This window comes from Fundulus heteroclitus, unplaced genomic scaffold (genome assembly GCF_011125445.2).
Source record: "Fundulus heteroclitus isolate FHET01 unplaced genomic scaffold, MU-UCD_Fhet_4.1 scaffold_37, whole genome shotgun sequence".
Taxonomy (NCBI): Eukaryota; Metazoa; Chordata; class Actinopteri; order Cyprinodontiformes; family Fundulidae; genus Fundulus; species Fundulus heteroclitus.
The window spans coordinates 3,466,698-3,487,130 of NW_023396781.1; the positions used below are offsets into that span (position 1 = coordinate 3,466,698).

Here is a 20,433-nt window from a genome sequence, read left to right on the forward strand (position 1 = left end):
AGCGCTGTGGGCACAGCTGCAAGCAGGGAGCGAGCCCCAATCCTCCCAGCTAGAAAGAGTGAGGCCCACACCCAGCCACAGTCAACCTCACCTCAAAATGTGAATAATTGAGGTGTAAATGCTTCCATTACACGACACATATTTACTCAGTTATCCTAGTTATTACAGGAACTGTACAGCAGCAAGCAAGCTTTTTCACAGAGAGCTGATTTCAGGGATATCTGTTTTATTGATAAAATGTTGAAAAATTGTGGTTACAAAAACAAAAAAATAATAAATTAAAGCCGTTTGGGTTTCGCCTTCTTCCTCTAATCGTTTTCATCAGCGTCATCATCCAGCAGAAACTCACTGATCTGCTCTCTCATCATAGACCTGAAGAAGATGAAGGGGAGAGCAACTGTTATGAGTTGGGTAACAAAAAAACAGGCAAGAACTCAAAAAAAGAAAATTTGTTCCCACATGCAACATAGATGCTAAGGGTTCAGTAAAACAGTCTTGCTTAGGAAGGTTCTGGACTGAAATGAACCAGAAGCATCAACAGCAGTCAGGAGGAACGCTAAGGAGAGGAGTTTCAATGCTTCCTTCCTCTGCTCACTTAGTAAAGGAAACAGCAGATTACTTTTAGTCACCAAGTTCAATAGAAAGAAAGCAGGGGTGTGAGGCTGAGCGGCTTTTTCTAAAATAGTCACCCATCATAATGAGGTAATAACATTACAGCCACAGCTTGACAACAGCAGCAGCAATGCAGCCGAGATGCTTCAAAGAGAATATTATGTAACAGCTGTGGTTTAACTTTGGTTAACAGCTCGCTAGCTCTTGTGCAGAATGATCAGATGTGTTCATTCGTTTGTTGCAAAGCCTTCTATTAGCTCTAAAAGTTGACTCCTAATAATGGCTGTATTAGTGCTCCAGCTGAAATCATGATCTAACTGGTGGATTGACTGTAAAATAAACTGCCTACATCTCCACACAGCCCTGCATACGCTAGGGGCTGCATATGTACAGGCCTGTGAAAAACTCTTCTGATCATCAACAAAATAATATGAGAAACAGAATGTAAATATGCGTTTCCATATGATTTGATTAATTATCTATAAACCAACCTGGGTGTGTGGAAAAGTCAGTATCGCTCTTGTTAAATCATAAATGACCTGTGATTAACCACATTTTTTGGTTTGGTTTCACTGACCACACCCAGGCCTGGTTACTGCCAGACCTGCAGGAGCAAGGAATCCCTTAAATAGAACCTGTCTGACAGCATGAAGTAGGCTAAAAGACCTCAAAAAGCATCACAACATGCCCTGATCTAAAGGAAGTCAAGAACAGATAAGAAATAAAGTTAATGACCTTTATTAGTCTGGAGATGTTTACACAGCCATTTCCAAGGCTTCACAGTGATCCACAAATGGAGAGAACAGTGGAGAACCTTCCCATGAGTGGAGGGCCTACCAAAATTAGAGCTGAGCGACGACTCATCCAGGAGGTCAGAGAAGAACCCCGAACATCTACAGCGCTGCAGGCCTCAATGCCTCACATAAGGTCAGAGGTCATGATTTAACAATAAGAACACAGCCTGGCCAAAAATGGCATCTGTCCAAAATGTCCACTTTGACTTTTATAAAGCAGGTCCTCATGTCTAGTCAGGCAGTTCTATTTTTCTGACATCAATAAAAACACTAATAACACTCAAACTTTATTCACTATTGACAGGCTGACAAACCTCTCACCACCTGTCCATCCTGAACTCTCATTCGGCTGTCTCACGTCAGGAGTTTTCCTCTCCACTGTCGCTTCGTGCTTGTTCAGTATGAGGGATTGCTGCAAAGCCATCAACAATGCAGACGACTGTCCACTGTGGCTCAACGTGCTTTCTAGAAGAGTGAATGCTGCTTGACAAGACTCAATGCAATCTGCTGGGTTTCCTTAAACAGGAAAGTTTTTGACCCATCTTGGCAGTTCAGTCATACCATGTAGGTAGGTATGCTGGTTGGCAACATCTGCCAGGGAAGCTTGGGTCAACAAACATCTGGAGATGGTAACCCTGTTGCTTGACTGATACCAAACAAGACTATTTGACATCAACATTAGGAGTCATCCCACAGACTTGATGACAGCTGTTGCTGCCAAAGGAGGAACACGCAGTTCTAAGGTTTTGGTGGTAATTACTTTGTCCACATAGAGCCCAGTTGGTTTGGATAGACCTTTTCTTTAATAAATAAAAACTGCTGTTAGGGGGAAGACACTTTTTCAGCCCACTGCAGCGTGAATTTCCGCTGTAACAGTTTAACGGAAACTTTAATTGACCAGTTTATCATTAAACGATAAAATGGTAAATGGCTTGTACTTGTATAGCAACGACCCCAAAGCACTTCACACTAGTCATTCACAGCGTGATGTTCCTCATGGTGATAAAACATTTCATCTTCATGTACCAAAGTGGAAACCTGAATGTCTCACCGGTTGTGCCTCCTGTGAGCCTCTGACAGGACATAATGAGGGAGATGTCGAACTGACGACTGGGAGGAAAACAGAAAAGGACACAGAGGTAAAACTCAATTATTTTCATGAAGTATGTGAAGTCTCTATGTAAATCCTAATATTTAATGAAACTCCTCATTCCAAGGATCAGACCAGCACATTTCAGGGTCTTTATTAAGTCTAGGAAAGATTAAAATCTTAGTTTGGAGATCAGAGTTGTGCTAGAATTTTTAATAATCGTCTCTCTCTGGCTCCTGAGCTTCATCCGTGTCACATGGCTGCTCTTCCACTCACCATGTCCCTGACGGTCCGCTGGCAGCTGTAACACAGCAGGCTCCTCAGCTCAGCCGCCTCATGTTCCCTGGAAAACAAGGAGCCCACATGATGGCAGCAGACAGGCTGTTTCCTGCAGCCTGTCTGCTGTGACAGGGGAAAGATGACATGAATCCAAGCAGATCAGATGATGCTCAACCCTTTGCCTAGCAGAGGGGACAACTAGAACCCTCTTCTTGCCTTCCTCAAAGCCTTGGCTTGAAAAAGGACCAACAGAACCATCATTTGTTAGTGTTCTGAGTCCCATTTGGGACCGTGGGTTTGGAGTTTGTTTCTGGACATCCTTTTACACCATGTTAAAAACAAATGAATATGAACATGAAATTAGATTACTCGAACAGGAAAGTATACGACTGGATCTGAATTCAACCCATTTAAGGTTTTCTCTACAGAACCCAGAGCTGACTTGTCGTGAACTGGAACAGATTTTTCAGATTCCAGTGAGCACACAACAACCAAGCAGCACCACTGTTCATGATGACGTCGTTACTGAATGAGGACTCAAAGTTAGCCATGTTCTGTGGCAGCAGGACGCTCAATGCTGCACCTACAGAGATCCAGTCTTCAGTGGGTCTTTATCATTGCGTACTTAAGCCGGTTTTAGTCGTTTGGTACCCAACTTTTCCAGCTGTCCACTACAGGACATCAACTTATGCTCAGAATGGGTAGAAGTCTGGAAGGAGCGAAGTGGAGCCGACTTCAGCAGGTGGTGCTAAAGCTAAATGTAGAAGTCAAAGTTTCTTTTTCTGAATGCTGTTAATCATAGCTCTGAAAGTCAGTTCATCTGACTACTCAGATTAGTTCTCGGTATTTAGGAAACTAATGAACTTTACTGGATGTCCAGGTATATTCCCTGCCCATCTTAAGCGTTCACATATCAGCTGGCAACAGTGGAGACTGAACCGGGCTCTGAGCAGAGCCAGAATGAACTGCTTCCTTCCTGTCCTTCAACAGCTTTGATGGGCTGGGACAGAACCACTGGGCCAGCTGACCCTGCTACGGTTCAAAGCATCCAAAGTGTTATTCCTCCTGCCCTGGTTGTCAGAAAACATCAAAGGGTAACGGATCAACCCTTACTTTGGAGAGGAACAGCAGCCAGCAGCAACCTGTGTTCCCTCACAGGGTCCTTCAGCAGAGCAACACCGTCCAACAGCAGCAGACGGTTCTGGTTCCACTGAAGCCAAGTTGGAAACAAGGGCACATGTTATTAATGTCAGAGGAACAATCTAACAGCTCCCCATGAGAACTACATCAGATCTTTGGTCAGTAAGAGCATAAGTTAGCTTTACACTATTGTGATCCTGATAGAATACTGCACCTGAGTTTTGCCCCCTGATAAGAGGGGCTTTGGTCTGCGAGAGCTGCTCTGAGATCAGTGTGGCCTGGAGGGCCGAGGCCTCCTCTGGAAAAACAGCAGAAAACAGAAACTTCAGTCATCTGCTGGCGAAAGGAGGAAAAAAAATGATCCCACAGCTCAGGAAAGGCGCAGAACCTTAAAACAACCACGATTCTCCTGTTAAAGTTGCTGTTTTCTTATCTTGGTGCACGTTCCATGGGTCTAACAGGAAGAAATGTGGTCTGTGCCCAGATTCATAATTATCAAATGACACAAAGTAGCCTCAGTCTGCCAAATAATATCTGAAGCAGTTAGTACATAACTTCACTGTTGCATAGTGAAATGTGGGGGGAACAGCTTAACTGGAGCCCATAGGTGGTCAATGTTGCTGATTGGGCAGGATTTGGAGTGGCTAGCATCTCTCTACTGTACATCTAACAGTGCATGTCAGCCCAAATTAAGCATGGAGTCAAAGCAACAGTCTGTAGAGCTGAGACAGGGTGGTCTCAAGGCATAAATCTGCAGAAGAGCACAGAAAGATGCTGCTTTGAAGGTTCCAACGAGCACCGTGGCCTTAGCTGCATTCACCGCGTTAGCGGTTTCAGTGGAACATCTTTTGCACCTTCGTGAGGTTAAAGAAACAGTCACTTTTCACAGAAATGAATGCTGTCATAGCTGTGGACATTTATGTGACAGCTTTTTGTTGTACCAGGCTGTTCCTGTGACTCACCAACAACAGTGTCCAGGCTGCACATGCACAGCAGGCATCGGTCAGTGTCCTCAGCAGCAGAGGAGCTCCTGCATGCTGTCTGGAGCTTCTCACCCGTCCTAAAGCCACACACACACACAGGAGCGAGGTCATAAGAGTAGAGAACATGAAAGGTAAAACAGGACAAGCTCTGACTGAACAGCATGAGAAACACCCCATATCATCAGTTCACTAGTTTGGTGTGGAAGAACACAGAGTCCTGACCGTAACCCGACTCAGCACCTTTGGGATGAACTGGAGCAGAGACTGGCACTTTGAACATATGATTGTAGCACGCTATTTCTTTAGCCGGGTATTCAGACATCAGTGTCTGACCTTATTAATGAATTGCCATTAACACTACTAAACCTGATGGGCCCTCACAGAGAAGCCGAGGCTGTTACAGCTGCAAAGGGTGGCTGACATTTTGCAGCCTGCGGATTAAGACTGGGATAAGACCCATGTTCACGTCTGTGGAGGCAGGGGAGCTAATACTTCTAGCAATGTAATGCATGTTTTCCCCTTTTATCAAAGTACTCTGTTCTTCTGAACAATGTCCGGACCGAGCCGTTTTAGATTCCCAGAGGATAACGATCTCTAACCAGCCTGTCCAACTTCAGCAGCCTTTGTCCTGAAATAAGGTCCGCCTGTTTGAAGCCTGTTGACAGAACCAATAACCACGCTGACACAGCTACACACCATCACTTTGACCACGCCCCCTTTAATTATTGATCCTTTCACACACAACCAGCAGCATGCATGTCCTTACTGCTGGCTCTGAGGGGTTTACTGTCCTGGACCTGCTAGTGAACATTACCAGATAGAGACATACTGTAGTTTATGCCAAAAACAGTGACTGATCTGGTTAGTGAAGTGATCTGGTTGTAGTTCTGTTATTCTGAACACATCTATAAAAGGTTCTGCTGGTTCTGACTGACCGGTAGATTGTGCTGACAGTAGAAGGAAAATCTGCCTGCAGTTTGGTGACAAAGCTCTCGGTCAGACGCTGGATGCTCGCCTTGTCAGGTGTCTGTGGGAAGAAAACAAACGCACTGCTCAGGGGGAGACCCACAACTAAAACCTTTCCTTTTCTGAAATAAAGCAGTGGCCGTATTCCCAGAGACTCTCAGATAGCTCCCACCTTAGCCTAAAAATGCCCACCTAGGGGGATTCAGATGCTGCTGAGAGCAACTGAGTGAGGAGACAACAGAAGTATTTATCTTGGTGAGGAAGTGAGGTTCACCCTGTTGCTAGGTGTGATGCTGTCTTTTAAGAGTTGTGATTGGTTGATAGTACAAGAAAAACAACGACACAAATCTGCTCCTAGTGGTCAAAGTAGTGAAGTTAACCGATTAGGCTGGAGTTAGAAATGAGTCACGATGAAATTTAGCAAAATTGTCACACATCTTCAAAATGTTTGAATGCACCTTATTTACATCATCATCATTATTTTGATTTGCTTTTCTAGTTCTACTCGTCATTCATTTTACTTTATCTATTTGATATAATGCGTTCTCACCTGTCAGCATTTTACTAGGATTGCCTGGTTGTATAAAGCGGCCGTGTTTTGCAAAATGACTGACATAAATGAGGCAGAAAGGTGGAGGAGAACTGGCCAGCCCAGCTCTGGAAGAGAATAGAGCGGTGCTGAAAGGTAAATGGGTTCCAGGATCAGGGTGCAGATAGGCCGACTCTGAATCGTATTTTTCTCTGAGCGTATCGGTCCTTTTACGCACCAGCCTGGTGAGCGAGGAGACCCCATCACACAAGCTAACCTCATATAACCATTTAGGCTACTGACATTATCATGCAATACAGAAAATACTTTCTCCCCTCTTTCATATATTCCCTGTAAATTTCATCACTTTTTATTCCTGATTATTCTATATTTTTCACATTATTTATTTATTCTGAATAAAATGACATTACTAGAGCCGCGCCTCTAACCCGTCTGGGTGCTGAAACTAAAACATTCCCTCTATGGGGATGGAAATGTTTATATTATCTACATTAATAATTGTAAGATTGTTATAGAAGTTTATATTCTCATTTCCTGCACTGTTCAGGTGGTCGATCAGCCAATCAGCTCTCTCTGCTGACACTCTTAGACACTTCAGACACTCTTAGGATAGGCAAAGTCACTTTGGGAGCTCTCTGAAGGCCTAAGACACTTGTGAATAAGTTTTATCTTACCGAGGTAAAATTCTAAGAAATGTCAGGAAGTTTAGATTTTTCCTAAAATGACTAATCACTAAGAGCTACTTTTGGTCTCAGGACTCTGTGAATACGGCCACTGGTCTTCTTGGGTTGTGATGCGGGTGTGATGAGCTGTCATCTCACCTTTGTGTCCAGGCTTGGGATGACAACAGATGGCACTTTGAACATACGATTGTAGTAAGCTATTTCTTTAGCAGAGTATTCCCTCATAGGCCTCACTGCTACTACATCACCATACCTGCAGTCGGAGAAGCCCTGTGAAAAGCACATAACAGAGATTTTAAACTTAATTTCCCCGAGACCAGCTGGTGTCCTCTAGCAGAAGATGCTAAGGACCGCGAGGCGTGTTCCCTGCTGCCTTTTCCGCACCGTGTCCTCGGCTAGCTGCGCTCCTCTGCCCAGAGATATACTGGTGAGCAGCTTCACAGCCAGTCTGGTGCAGCTGTCTCCAAGCATCAATTTACTGTAGCCTTTGGTCCGAGCTGTGTGCACCAGCAGATGCTGCCTTTGAGGAGAAAGTTCAGTCAGGTCAGCCTGGCTTGGGAAAAACATTGCTACTGAAAAAACAAAGCTGTGTGCAAATGGTGGCATTCAATGGATGGATGACAGGTAGCTAGAGAAAAGCTAACAATGCAGTCTGACCTTAGTGTGCTTAAGAGGTCTTGTTTAGCCGTCAGCGTTTTAGCCGAGTCCATCAGCTGCTGCAGTAACTGTGTCTGTGAGTCCTGAACATCAGGAAGAGAGACGCCCTCCTGCTCCTGAGTGATGACATCCGTCCCACCGCCACTCTGCAGGAAGAGGTCCACAGCTGCTTTGTAGGCAGAGGTCGGTTGGTCTGATAGGGATGAAGGAGCCACAACGACAGATCCAGGAAGGTCCAGAACCTTGAAGAAGGCATAGAAACACCTTTGAAACCCAAGATGTCATCCTCAAAGCTGCATTCACGTCTTCCTTCTTAGCTATGATAAATAACTGATCTCTTTTCTAGAAGACACTGCCTCCCTAAAGTATCCTTCACCTGTTCCAGAAACAAGCTTTAATGTGTTTTATGTGACAGACCAACACACAGTATGGTGCATTACTGTCAAAAAGAAAGAAAGGGCTGCATGGCTTTCAAACATTTTACATACAAATGTCTAAAAAGTGTTTGTAGAACCACCTCTGGCTGCAGGTCTGTTGTTGTCCCTACCGGCTTTGAAGATGGGGAACATGGGTGAGCATCAGTTGTCAAGTCTGGATCAGGATTGTTAGGGTCTGGACTTTGACTAGGCCATTCTAATTAATTAGTATGTTTTGAAGTAAACCATTCCATCTCTAACTGTATGCTTAGATCCTCCCCCCATGTCTCAAGTCTTCTGCAGCCCTTCTCCAGCTTTCTTCCAGGATTGTCCTGAAGTTAGCTCCACCCATCTTCCCATCAACTCTGCACAGCTTCTCTCTTCCAGCTAAAGAAAAAGCATTGCCACAACATGATGCTGCCGCCGCCATTTGAACCTATGGGTATTGTGTGTTCAGGATTCAGCAGTTAGTCATCAGAGTTGGTATGTGGACCAAAACGTTTTGGGCGAGGCTGAATTCTCCAACTGCTCTCCAACTTTGCACTAATTGCTGTTATTTCAACATTTAATATGACATTCTCTGTTTATTCTCTTTATAGCGGCTCCATCTGGCCCAGTGTTCTGTCTAGCTGTGACACCATCCTAGAGGGGGGTGCAGGGTGAGGCTATTGGCTGAGCCACTGCTGCTAACTTCAGAGTCTCCTATAGATGATCCAGCAGGACCAGTTTCTCTCCTAGACATAGCTATAGGCTGAAACTCTGCCACTAACTGTACTCTCTTTCATCCTCTGGCCTTAAACCGGCTCAGAGCCAGGGAAGCATTGACGTGGAAAGTGTTATGATATATTTTTCTGGGATGAACCCGGACACAGCACGCACACACAGAGTCAGTTCTTATGAGTGAGTTTTTATTGAATAGTGTAGAAGATGGATGATTAGACCAGAGTCTTTCAACGGACGGAGGTGAAGGGTGTAGAAGCTGGCCGGCAGGAGGAGTGTGGAGAGACTGACCGGGAGGAACTCTGGAGCCGAGCACTGGAGAGCAGGACATCTGAGCAGAGCCGTGGAGCGTAGAGCATCAGAGCCGAGCAGAGCATCAGAGCCGAGCAGTGGCGAGCAGAACGTCAGTGGCGAGCAGAACATCAGAGCCGAGCAGAGCATCAGAGCCGAGCAGAGGCGAGCAGAACCTCAGAGCCGAGCAGTGGCGAGCAGAGCATCAGAGCTGAGCAGAGGCGAGCAGAACCTCAGAGCCGAGTAGTGGAGCACAGGACGTCCGAGCCGTGCAGTGGAGGGCTGAACGTCCGAGCCGAGCGGTAGAGGTCTGAACGTCTGAGCCGAGCGGTGGAGGTCTGAACGTCTGAGCCGAGCGGTGGAGGTCTGAACGTCTGAGCCGAGCGGTGGAGGTCTGAACGTCTGAGCTGAATACTGGAGAAAACAAACTGTCGGAAAGTCTTTGGGCTGACTGTAACAAGACCAGGTGAAAGGAGTCTTCAGGCTGACGGGTACAAACGGAGCTGACAAGAAAAACTGGCAGGGACTGAGCGGGAGTGAACGCTATGGACCGGCGACGGGAACAGAAAGAGGTGAGTCTGATAAAGCGGTGGGAACAGGTGGAAGCAGTTGTGGGTTAATTGCAGCCTGCCAGGTGAAACCGATCAGGCTGCGCAGGAACAAGAGAGAGGGAGAGAGGCTCAGCCTGCAGCCAATAAGCTGCATCCTGACAGTACCCCCCCCCCCCCCCAAGGCCGGACACCGGACGGCCCAGAATCCCCACACCGGGCGGGTGGAGGGGGCCCAGGAAGGCGGGCAAGAGTTGAAACCGAACACTGAGGGACCAAAGAGCCTGCAAACACGGGGAACCAAAAGGGGCCAGAGAACACGGGGAACCAAAGGGACTAGAGAACACTGATGTGCCAAAACACAACCAGGGGGCGGCACATCAGGGAAAGGCACGAACGCTTGACTGTGCCGGGGGAAAAGCGAGCGCTTGACAGCGCCGGGGAAAGAGCGAGCACAACACAGCGCCAAAGGGAAAGAACGGGCACAACACAGCGCCCAAGGGAATGAACGGGCGCGACACAGCGCCAAAGGGAAGGAACGAGCGCGACACAGCGCCAAAAGGAAGGAACGGGCGCACGACAGCGCCAAAGGGAAGGAACGGGCGCACGACAGCGCCAAAGGGAAGAAACGGACGCACGACAGCGCCAAAAGGGAAGGAACGGGCGCACGACAGCGCCAAAGGGAAGGAACGGACCAACGGCAGCGCTAAGGAAGGCAACGGGCGTACAGAAACGCCTAGGGAAGGAACGGGCGTATGAAACGCCAAGGGGGAAAGGACAAGCGGACTGACACGTCAGAGCTCAACAGCGCAAGAAAACGCTGGAGCACAATTAACGTACAGAGACACCGGGGAAAGGAACGGGCGTGTGGAAACGCCAAGGAGAGACAACGCTGGAGCGTGATAGGAGCGCTGGGGCCCAAGGGACGAGATCGCCGGGGCGTGAGGGAACCGCCGGGGCAAAACGGACGCATGACAGCGCCAAGGGGAAAATATAGGCGTACGAAAACGCCAAGAGGGAAAGAACGGACGTACTTAACGCCAAGGGAAAAGAACGGGCGTACCTAACGCCAAAGGGAAGGACCGGGCGTACTTCACGCCAAAGGGAAGGAACGGGCGTACTTAACGCCAAAGGGAAGGAACGGGCGTACTTAACGCCAAAGGGAAGGAACGGGCGTACTTAACGCCAAAGGGAAGGAACGGGCGTACTTAACGCCAAAGGGAAGGAACGGGCGTACTTAACGCCAAAGGGAAGGAACGGGCGTACTTAACGCCAAAGGGAAGGAACGGGCGTACTTAACGCCAAAGGGAAGGAACGGGCGTACTTAACGCCAAGGGGAAGGAACGGGCGTACTTAACGCCAAGGGGAAGGAACGGGCGTACTTAACGCCAAGGGGAAGGAACGGGCGTACTTAACGCCAAGGGGAAGGAACGGGCGTACTTAACGCCAAGGGGAAGGAACGGGCGTACTTAACGCCAAAGGGAAGGAACGGGCGTACTTAACGCCAAAGGGAAGGAACGGGCGTACCTAACGCCAAAGGGAAGGAACGGGCGTACCTAACGCCAAAGGGAAGGAACGGGCGTACCTAACGCCAAAGGGAAGGAACAGGCGTATGACAACGCCAGAGGGAAGAACAGGCGTACGACAACGCCAGAGGGAAGAACAGGCGTACGACAACGCCAGAGGGAAGAACAAGCGTACGACAACGCCAGAGGGAAGAACAGGCGTACGACAACGCCAGAGGGAAGAACAGGCGTACGACAACGCCAGAGGGAAGAACAAGCGTACGACAACGCCAGAGGGAAGAACAAGCGTACGACAACGCCAGAGGGAAGAACAGGCGTACGACAACGCCAGAGGGAGGAACAAGCGTACGACAACGCCAGAGGGAGGAACAAGCGTACGACAACGCCAGAGGGAAGAACAGGCGTACGAAAACACCAAGGCTCAACAACTCCTGCTGGAACACGACTGGTGTACAGAAACGCCAGGGGAAAACCCGCCGGGGCGTGAGGGAAACGCCAGGACTTGGGGAAGAGAACGCCGGGGCGTGGGGAGAACGCCGGGGCGTGAGGAAAGAACACACCGGGATGCGAGGAAAACGCCGGGGCGCAAGGAAGAAGAATGCCGGAGCGCAAAGGGAACGCCGGGGGAACAAGGGAAACAGGAATATCTAAAACACCAGGGAACAAGAACGGAGGGCGTCCTAACACGCCAAGGAACACTAAATCTAAACGCCAGGAAAACAAGACCTAAACACCAGGGAACTAAAGGGTGAGCTAGGCAGCAACAGGCCAAGCGCGCCAGAGGGCACAGACAGCGACTTAAGCACCGGAGGGCTCTGGCGGCGACCTGCGTGCACTGGGTAGCGACAGGCTGGCGTACCAGAGGGCTCAGCCGGCGACATAGGAGCGCCGGAGGGCTCTGGCGGCGACCTGCATGCGCCTAAACAAGGGAACAACACAGATACACTAGGACAAGACAGAACAAAACAACTACTGAAGGGAACTAAACTAACCCAAACCGAGCAAAAACAAACAAAGAAAACAGAAAGGTGTAGGGACCTTAGAGAGCGCAGGGACCTTAAAAAGCGCTGGACTCCATCCAACGCAGGAACCATACAGCGCAGGAACCCAGACACATAAATACCAAGGGGGGGGAAAAAATAAAGACCAACAAAACTTAAGAAAAAACAAATACAGAACAAGACTAAAACTACAGGGCTAAGACAGAAATTACGGGGGCTAGACAAGGACTACAGGGCTGACGAAGCTACAGGGCTAAAACCGGATCTACAAACAAATCAAAACAAGACTGACAACTAGGAAAGGAACCAAACGCTAAAGCAAAACTATGAAACGGAACAGAACAGGGAGTCTAAGGTAAAAAACTGGAACTAAAAAAACAAAACTCAGAAGACTAAAGGCGAACCTAGAACACTAAATCAGAGCCATGGCTAAAACAAGAATACGGAGAGCAAAAGCCCGAACGACTAGACTAAACCTGGGACACAAAAACAACAAAATAAAACACAATTCTCAAAAGCAACATAAATCTCAAAAAATCCTAAGTAAAGCAAAAACTAAGGTTGAGCCAAAACAAAGAACAGAAGGTGGAAATAATTCTTGTAAAACAATAAAAAATATACAAAAAGACTAGAAACTAAAGCAGAACTAGAACACAACTAAACCTGAATAACTTTAAGAAATCTTAGATACGTTAAGTAATTAAAAAATAACTCAAAAACCAGGACCCAAAAATAACTTTAAACAAAACAGAAACCAGGACGTGCTGGACAGCAAAGTCTTTGTATGCTGGGCAGCGGCAAAGTTAGCGCTGGGCAGCGGCAAAGTTAGCGCTGGGCAGCGGCGGCGAGGAGCGCCGTCCTTAGTGCTGAGCAGCGGGGAAGGCGGACCAGGAAAACAGAGTCAGAGGCGGGGCGTCGCAACTTTGCGACCCAGGCGAGACGAAACAGAAACGTGGCGTCGCAACTTTGCGACCCAGGCGAGACGAGACGGAAACGTGGCGTCGCAACTCAGCGACCCAGGCAGGATGAACCGGAGGCGAGGCAGATCCTACCAGCTTCTACACCAGGCTCTGTGCGTGCTCGGGTTCATCCCTTGGCCGGTCCATAATGTTATGATATATTTTTCTGGGATGAACCCGGACACAGCACGCACACACAGAGTCAGTTCTTATGAGTGAGTTTTTATTGAATAGTGTAGAAGATGGATGATTAGACCAGAGTCTTTCAACGGACGGAGGTGAAGGGTGTAGAAGCTGGCCGGCAGGAGGAGTGTGGAGAGACTGACCGGGAGGAACTCTGGAGCCGAGCACTGGAGAGCAGGACATCTGAGCAGAGCCGTGGAGCGTAGAGCATCAGAGCCGAGCAGAGCATCAGAGCCGAGCAGTGGCGAGCAGAGCATCAGAGCCGAGCAGAGGCGAGCAGGACGTCAGAGCCGAGCAGTGGCGAGCAGAGCATCAGAGCCGAGCAGAGGCGAGCAGAACCTCAGAGCCGAGCAGTGGCGAGCAGAGCATCAGAGCTGAGCAGAGGCGAGCAGAACCTCAGAGCCGAGTAGTGGAGCACAGGACGTCTGAGCCGTGCAGTGGAGGGCTGAACGTCCGAGCCGAGCGGTGGAGGTCTGAACGTCTGAGCCGAGCGGTGGAGGTCTGAACGTCTGAGCCGAGCGGTGGAGGTCTGAACGTCTGAGCTGAATACTGGAGAAAACAAACTGTCGGAAAGTCTTTGGGCTGACTGTAACAAGACCAGGTGAAAGGAGTCTTCAGGCTGACGGGTACAAACGGAGCTGACAAGAAAAACTGGCAGGGACTGAGCGGGAGTGAACGCTATGGACCGGCGACGGGAACAGAAAGAGGTGAGTCTGATAAAGCGGTGGGAACAGGTGGAAGCAGTTGTGGGTTAATTGCAGCCTGCCAGGTGAAACCGATCAGGCTGCGCAGGAACAAGAGAGAGGGAGAGAGGCTCAGCCTGCAGCCAATAAGCTGCATCCTGACAGAAAGGAGACAGTGTGGCAGTTCAGCAGCATTCCTACTGACCTGCTCCAGAGGAAGGATGTAGAAGGGGAATCCAGTTGATCTGAACATCTCACAGAGCTCAGACGTTGTTTTCTGTCGTATCTCTTTACACTGGCCAACAGCGCCACCCTCTGGAAACACACACCATAGAAGATGGATCCAACAGAATTCTTTCAGACAGATAGAAAATAACTGGACTGATTGAAACGGGTACTTTAATTTACCATCAATGTAAACAATCCCAGGTACGAACCGCAGCTTTTTATGAGCCTTCTGACTCACACCCTGAGGATGGAGAAACAAGATTGATTGTAAAACCAGATTAAACAGCATGCAGATGGTAATTAAAGATGAGGGCAGTTATAGAGTGTAGCTGGATGTCCTACAACAGGGGTATCCAAGTTCAGTCCTCGGGACATACCATCCTGCTAAAACATCCCTGCTTCAACACTCCTGACCCAAACATCCAGATTCCCTCATCAGCATCCAGTCATGCTGCTCAGGGTGTTGGAGTATGGATGCATTTGAAAGGTGCAGGATGGCAGCTCTCCAGGACTGTTATTTAGGCATTCTTGTATCGGTGCGAGGATTACTGGGCAGAAATCAGCTGGATGCTGCTGCTTTAAGACAGGAGGAGCTTATCTACAAATCTGGAGAAACAAAGCGTTTAAACAAACCTCATGTTTGTGTTTTAGTGGTAGAACATGACTCATTCTAGGCTGTGCTTAAAACAACAGAAACGAGCAAACCAAGAATCCTCTTCAGTTTGTCTGTGCACCAGCTGCAGTGATAACATCTGTTTAAGCAACTCTACAAACGCCTTGTTGCTCTGATCGTGCACAAAGTCGGCTCTTTCTAGAACATCAGCAAGTGTTCATAAAGCCTTCTGTTTGTAGTAATGCTTAGAAACACCAACTAGAGCTCAGCGTTTACACAAACACTGACGTTGTTTAAATCTGAATTAAACCAGCTAACCTTTGACCTCAGCGTCTGATAATTAGGGCCACATATTGTGTGTCTGACTTGGAATATGTCTCTATGGTTGGACTGAATTGACTAATTTTTGTAAGGTGACTTAAAATGACATTCGCTGTGAATTTGCACTATATAAAGAAACCACATTAAATTTAAACACAAAGATATCTGTTTGCACTGGTTCCAGATCATTTCACTCTGGACCCAGCCTCTGGAAAACATTGTTTGAGGGCTACTAAAGTGTCGGGTTCATGTCAATGCAAAACTGAAATAATCACTAAACACTAGTCCAGAGCGGACGGCAGCCGAGTCGGCAGCAAAACTGAAAAGATGGTGGAACTTCCACCTTTGCTTCTCGTTAGAGGAGGTGATTACTGAGGTATGGCTGCACTGACCCTACAGTGAAAGGAGCAGCTGCATGCTAGGAGTAGGAGGAAAACCCAACTCTGCAGGACAGAAAGGCTAAAGCAGATGTCATACCTCTTGGACTTGTCTGAGCATTGAGCAAGAAGACGGACCCCCAGATACAGCCAGCAGCACCTAGAGACAGAGGAAGCATTCAGGGTCACAACGTCCACAACACTCGCTGCTCACACCACTAGCTGGGTTTGTACGCACTCGGCTGCTTTGTTTGTCACATCTGCTGGTAGTTTTATTACTAACAGTTCAGATGGGTGTGAAAAAGAAGTGAGCTATATTATGGCCTGCAATATAGCTCATTTAAGTACCGTATTTTCCGGATTATAAGGCGCACTAAATATCCCTCCAAGTGTGTAATATCACTTCATGTACACAGCTCTCTCCTGAGAGAGAGTCGTCGTCTCTGTCAGAAGACAGAGTAGTTAGACTACACTGCCCTATTTCTAACATTAGGCCAAAATAAATGTAACTTTTATATTGAATTAATTTACTAGGTTTCTTGTTTCTAGCGCGTACTCTGGGTGTAGGCTGCCTAAAGGCTCCCACATACTCTGGCATACTGTCTGCGTACTGTGAGCTTGGTGGACTTAGCGCTGACTGTCCGCAGACGTTTTACCCTTCATAGTCCAGCGTACTGTTGCCTACATTTCTCGTAGCAGATTACTACAAATTCAGCAGAACAGCTGGTAAAATGTGTGATTATCTAGCTGAGCACCTAGAGCCGTTTCTTTTCCACCGCACACCTGTCAGTGAGAACAGAGAGAGACTGTGATGCTGCATGTCTTTGTGACCGCCTGCTTGGAGAAGCTCAGTGTATAAAGCTCAGTGTCACATATAAAACAGTTTGATGTAAAGAATTCTTGCCTCTGAGAAGTTTATAGTCTGACACGTACCTGAATGTGCGGAGCCGCACAGAGTACACCTCGAGGACGCGTGGACCTCCGCAGAGTGAACTACAGTATATGGGGGCCTTTACATTAATGCACTTCTAGTTTAGACATTACTGTCAGGCAGTCTTGTAGACAGCTCAGGGGTCTGATCAGGTAGTGACACAGTGTACCGTAATGCTCCAAATATCCATTCAGTGGAGCGGCTTCCTTGCTTACCAAAGTCATACTTACACATTTTAACACATTTTGAGCGCATTGTACCACATAAAATCAGTCAGTAAACACAATAGTAATCACTTATAAGGCACATCGGATTATAAGGCACACCACCCATTTTTGTGAAGATTTAAGGGTTAAGTGCACCCTATAGTCCAAAGATTATGGTAATATCTCTCTCAGGTCAGCAGATCAGTTTTTATTAGTCATTCCAAGAACAAAGAGTGCAGAGAGGTAACCGTGCTCTCTGACAGTCATTGAACTAACCTTACATATCAGGTAAGCTGATTTTAAATCTCTTAAAAACATTTTTTTTTCTTTTTGGCTTTTAACCCAGCTTGAAATGTTGGATTTAGAAGTTTTTATTATTCATTTTTGTTTATCTGCATTTTATTTTTCCTTTTATTATATTTCCTGTCTAACTTTTTATTCTCTTTTGAATTTCACAGTTTTTTATTGTAGTTTTTAAAAGGGAGGAAAATATGGTTGGTTTGCAGCCGAGGTTATTCCAAAAAAGGCTTAATACAATATTTTCTTTAGTTGTTCTGACTTTAATAAGAAAAAAGTCATAGTTGAGTTAAAGGGCAAAATCTAAAAAAATCAGATCCACATCCAGCCATGATCCAGCTGCTGATTTTCCCCTCTGTTCTGCTCCTGCTCATCTAGACTGTTACAGTTCATAACCTGTCGTCACCTTTCACACAGCTCCCCAGTGTTTACAGCTCGGTCCACCAACTCATTCTAAAGAGACTACATCAGCAATCTCATCATGATTCAAGTGACCAAGTACTCCACTCACAACAAGCAATACCTTCTGACGACCCAGGACAGTGGCGGGTGGGTCATTGATTTGCGTCTGATTTAGAACGTGCCTATGAGGATGGGCCTCCATGTGCTTCAGAGTTCTCGCCAGCACATTTCAGCGTAATAATGCTGTAATTATCAGCGTAACGGCAGCATATCTCCCTTGTGGCATTTCTTCCAGCAGCAGCCTACAGACATCTCCTCGCTGCAGCCGCGCACCGGCCTTTATGGACGGGATGTAGATCAGGGTAGTATGTGAACTCCTCACCTTCTCATCAGGGAAGATGACTCTGGTTTTACCCAGCATGGCTCTGAACTTGTGAATGAAGCTCTCTCTGAAACAGCTCCTGAGAAAGAAACAGAATTAGAGCAAAAGGCAGGAAGCAGGAGACACTCTTTTTATGAGGAATGTTTTTCTTATAGGAGATCCAACCCGATCTGAGACAACCTGCACCACCTTCCCTAACCACTTATGAACTATGAGTGCCTGCCTACATGGTACGGTAACTTGGGTGATGTCTTATATAGCTTGTTTTTACTGTGCAAGCTAATCTGGATGAGTGACGCTGCTGCATGCAGAGTGATTCCTGATCAGCATCAGGGTAGGGCTGGAGGATATGGCCAAAACTTATATCACGCCAAATTTCTTCATTTCTGTCATTACGATATAAATACGATGTCGATATAAACAAAATTAAATCCTCAAAAACAATGCCAAGAATGCCCACAACAGATCCCTGTACAAACTTATGACAATTATTTTAGCTTTAAAAAAATAAAACACATAAAATTACATAACGCCCAGAATGTCATTCAGTGACAAATGCTGTAATCAGACTGTAACATATATTGAAATATTGGAAATGTCATACCACCTTTACTAAATAGTTATGTTGCGATATATATTGATACTGAATTATTGTCCACCCCTACATTAGGGCAGTTGTTGACAGTTGCTGTGTCCTACCTGCAGTATGCATCTCCTACTCTGATGACCACAGCTGCCAGCTCCTCTTTGCATTTGACACATTTTTTTGAAACACTAGAAACAGAGAGAAAAACTGTGTTTTGTTAAAAACAAACAAAAAAAGATTAGAACATAGATTGTTGTGGAAACAGTAAAATGCCAATAAGACATTTTATAGTGAGAGATAAATGCATGCCAGACCCTCCTTTATCTTTGTATGCACTTTGTAGTTTCAGTCACTGTCATTTAGGCCTATTTATCCCAATGACTTCAATCTAGTAGCTTTAAATTATCTAAAATGCTCTTGAGTGCTTGGAACTGATCCCAGTTTGTTTGCTTCTGTTCCTCCGTCTGCTATTTGAGGAAGGGTTACAGCTTCTCAGTGTGGTTCTGATCTGACTGGGGTCCTGACCTGAGATCCAAAGTTTTGTTTGGAGCCACATTTGTACCACTTCTGTGCTGCCACGCGGTTAATCCAGCTGATGAAAGCTTTGTCTGTGTTTTTCTCTCTCTGAACAAAGTAGCACCGGTGTTCTTCCGTCGGTCCCTGCAAGATTTCAGTCCATCTGATCTTTCTCCAGGACTGTTTCTCACTGTTGTCCAGCTCAATCTGAGCCTTAGACTGATGGTGTTATTCCAGCTGGACGGGTCTGGACAGCTTCTTCTGTATAACGATGACTACACTGACCGGAAGTCAGCTGATCATTTTGTGACAGAGCAAAAGCACACAGCATTTAATTAAGCTAGTAGTTTTTAGTAAAGAAGTATTACGGCTGACCATGCTGTACAGTAACCTGCAGAAGGGGTGTCAACCTCCAGTCTTGGAGAGGTTGACACCTGGAGATCTTGAGGAGCCAGTTCAGCCATTTCATTCAGGTGTTTTCCCTTTCTGCATGGTTCATATCAAACAAACATTTATATCAAACAGACATAATGCGAGTAGTTATACTCCGTATTTCTGTTATTGAGGGAAAGGGGGCATTTAAAAACATGTAGTAATTTCATTAAGTTCTGCTTCGTCCCTGAAAACCCAAACGACGTCGTTAAAAGGCAGCATTTAATCGCTCGTGGTACGTCCTGCGTTCAGAGTGGAGCTTTCCGCTGTAGCACGCCTCCTACCCGGGTCTGTCCACGCGCTCCAGCGGCTCGTGGTACTCCTCTTCCACCTGACACATGACGGTGCGGTGGCACGGTGACTGCAGCACCGCTGGACGTGTTCACTGTTCAGGGGACAAGCCGGGAGTCCAGCGGGTCACAGCAGATAGTCCTGTTTCCGACAGTAGTGTTACACCACAACGCTAAGTTCTTCTTCTTCTTTTTGTTTAATGGCAGATTGTAACCTTAACTTTTAGGTGCATACCGCCACCTACTGTACCGGAGTATGTATCATAGGGCGTTTCAATGTGATGATTACTTTATTTCTGTCTATCTATCTATCTATCTATCTATCTATCTATCTATCTATCTATCTATCTATATATATACATACATACATACATACATACATACATACATACATACATACATACATACATACATACATACATACATACACAAATATACATACATCCATATATACATATACCTTTAAATCTTTTAGTATAATCCTGTATTTTTAAGATATTTAATAACAGCTTTCTGTATTTCCTTTATCCCCTCTCCTGTTGTTCCTATTAATCCTTTCAAATTCCATTCCCTTCCTATTTGTCTTGTCTTTTGTTTTAATCTTATCCTTTCTTCAGCATATTTCCTACAATATAATAAAATATGTTCTACATTTTCTATTACTTTACATTCTATACATTCTATACATCTTTGATAAAATAATGTTTTATTTAACCCAGTATGATCAAATCTTAGTCTTGTTAAAATAGTCTCCTCTCTTCTATTCTTTCT

At 46.4% G+C, this 20,433-nt stretch overlaps 1 protein-coding gene across 1 annotated transcript; it reads right to left on the bottom strand.

Annotated features, from left to right (window-relative positions):
* Positions 1 to 206: 206 nt before the first annotated feature.
* Positions 207 to 19,854, bottom strand: ctu2 (cytosolic thiouridylase subunit 2 homolog (S. pombe)). Its single transcript, XM_036130631.1, has 16 exons — positions 19,657 to 19,854; positions 18,538 to 18,612; positions 17,839 to 17,917; positions 15,721 to 15,780; positions 14,490 to 14,550; positions 14,287 to 14,396; positions 7,755 to 7,996; positions 7,482 to 7,617; positions 7,236 to 7,367; positions 5,834 to 5,925; positions 4,878 to 4,975; positions 4,130 to 4,213; positions 3,889 to 3,985; positions 2,773 to 2,839; positions 2,458 to 2,516; positions 207 to 372 (listed from the first exon to the last, which is right to left on the bottom strand). The coding sequence occupies exons 1-16, from the start codon at positions 19,710 to 19,712 to the stop codon at positions 309 to 311; spliced, it is 1,512 nt and encodes a 503-aa protein (XP_035986524.1). The 5' UTR covers positions 19,713 to 19,854; the 3' UTR covers positions 207 to 308.
* Between the last annotated feature and the right edge of the window lie 579 nt (positions 19,855 to 20,433).

Coding starts and splice junctions, on each gene's coding strand:
- ctu2 (XM_036130631.1), bottom strand. CDS start 19,712: ATGTGTCAGGTGGAAGAGGAGTACCACGAGCCGCTGGAGCGCGTGGAC. Junction 7,997..14,286: donor ACATCCTTCCTCTGGAGCAG/GTCAGTAGGAAT, acceptor GCCTTCTTCAAG/GTTCTGGACCTTCCTGGATC. Junction 373..2,457: donor GCTCACAGGAGGCACAACCG/GTGAGACATTCA, acceptor CATCTTCTTCAG/GTCTATGATGAGAGAGCAGA.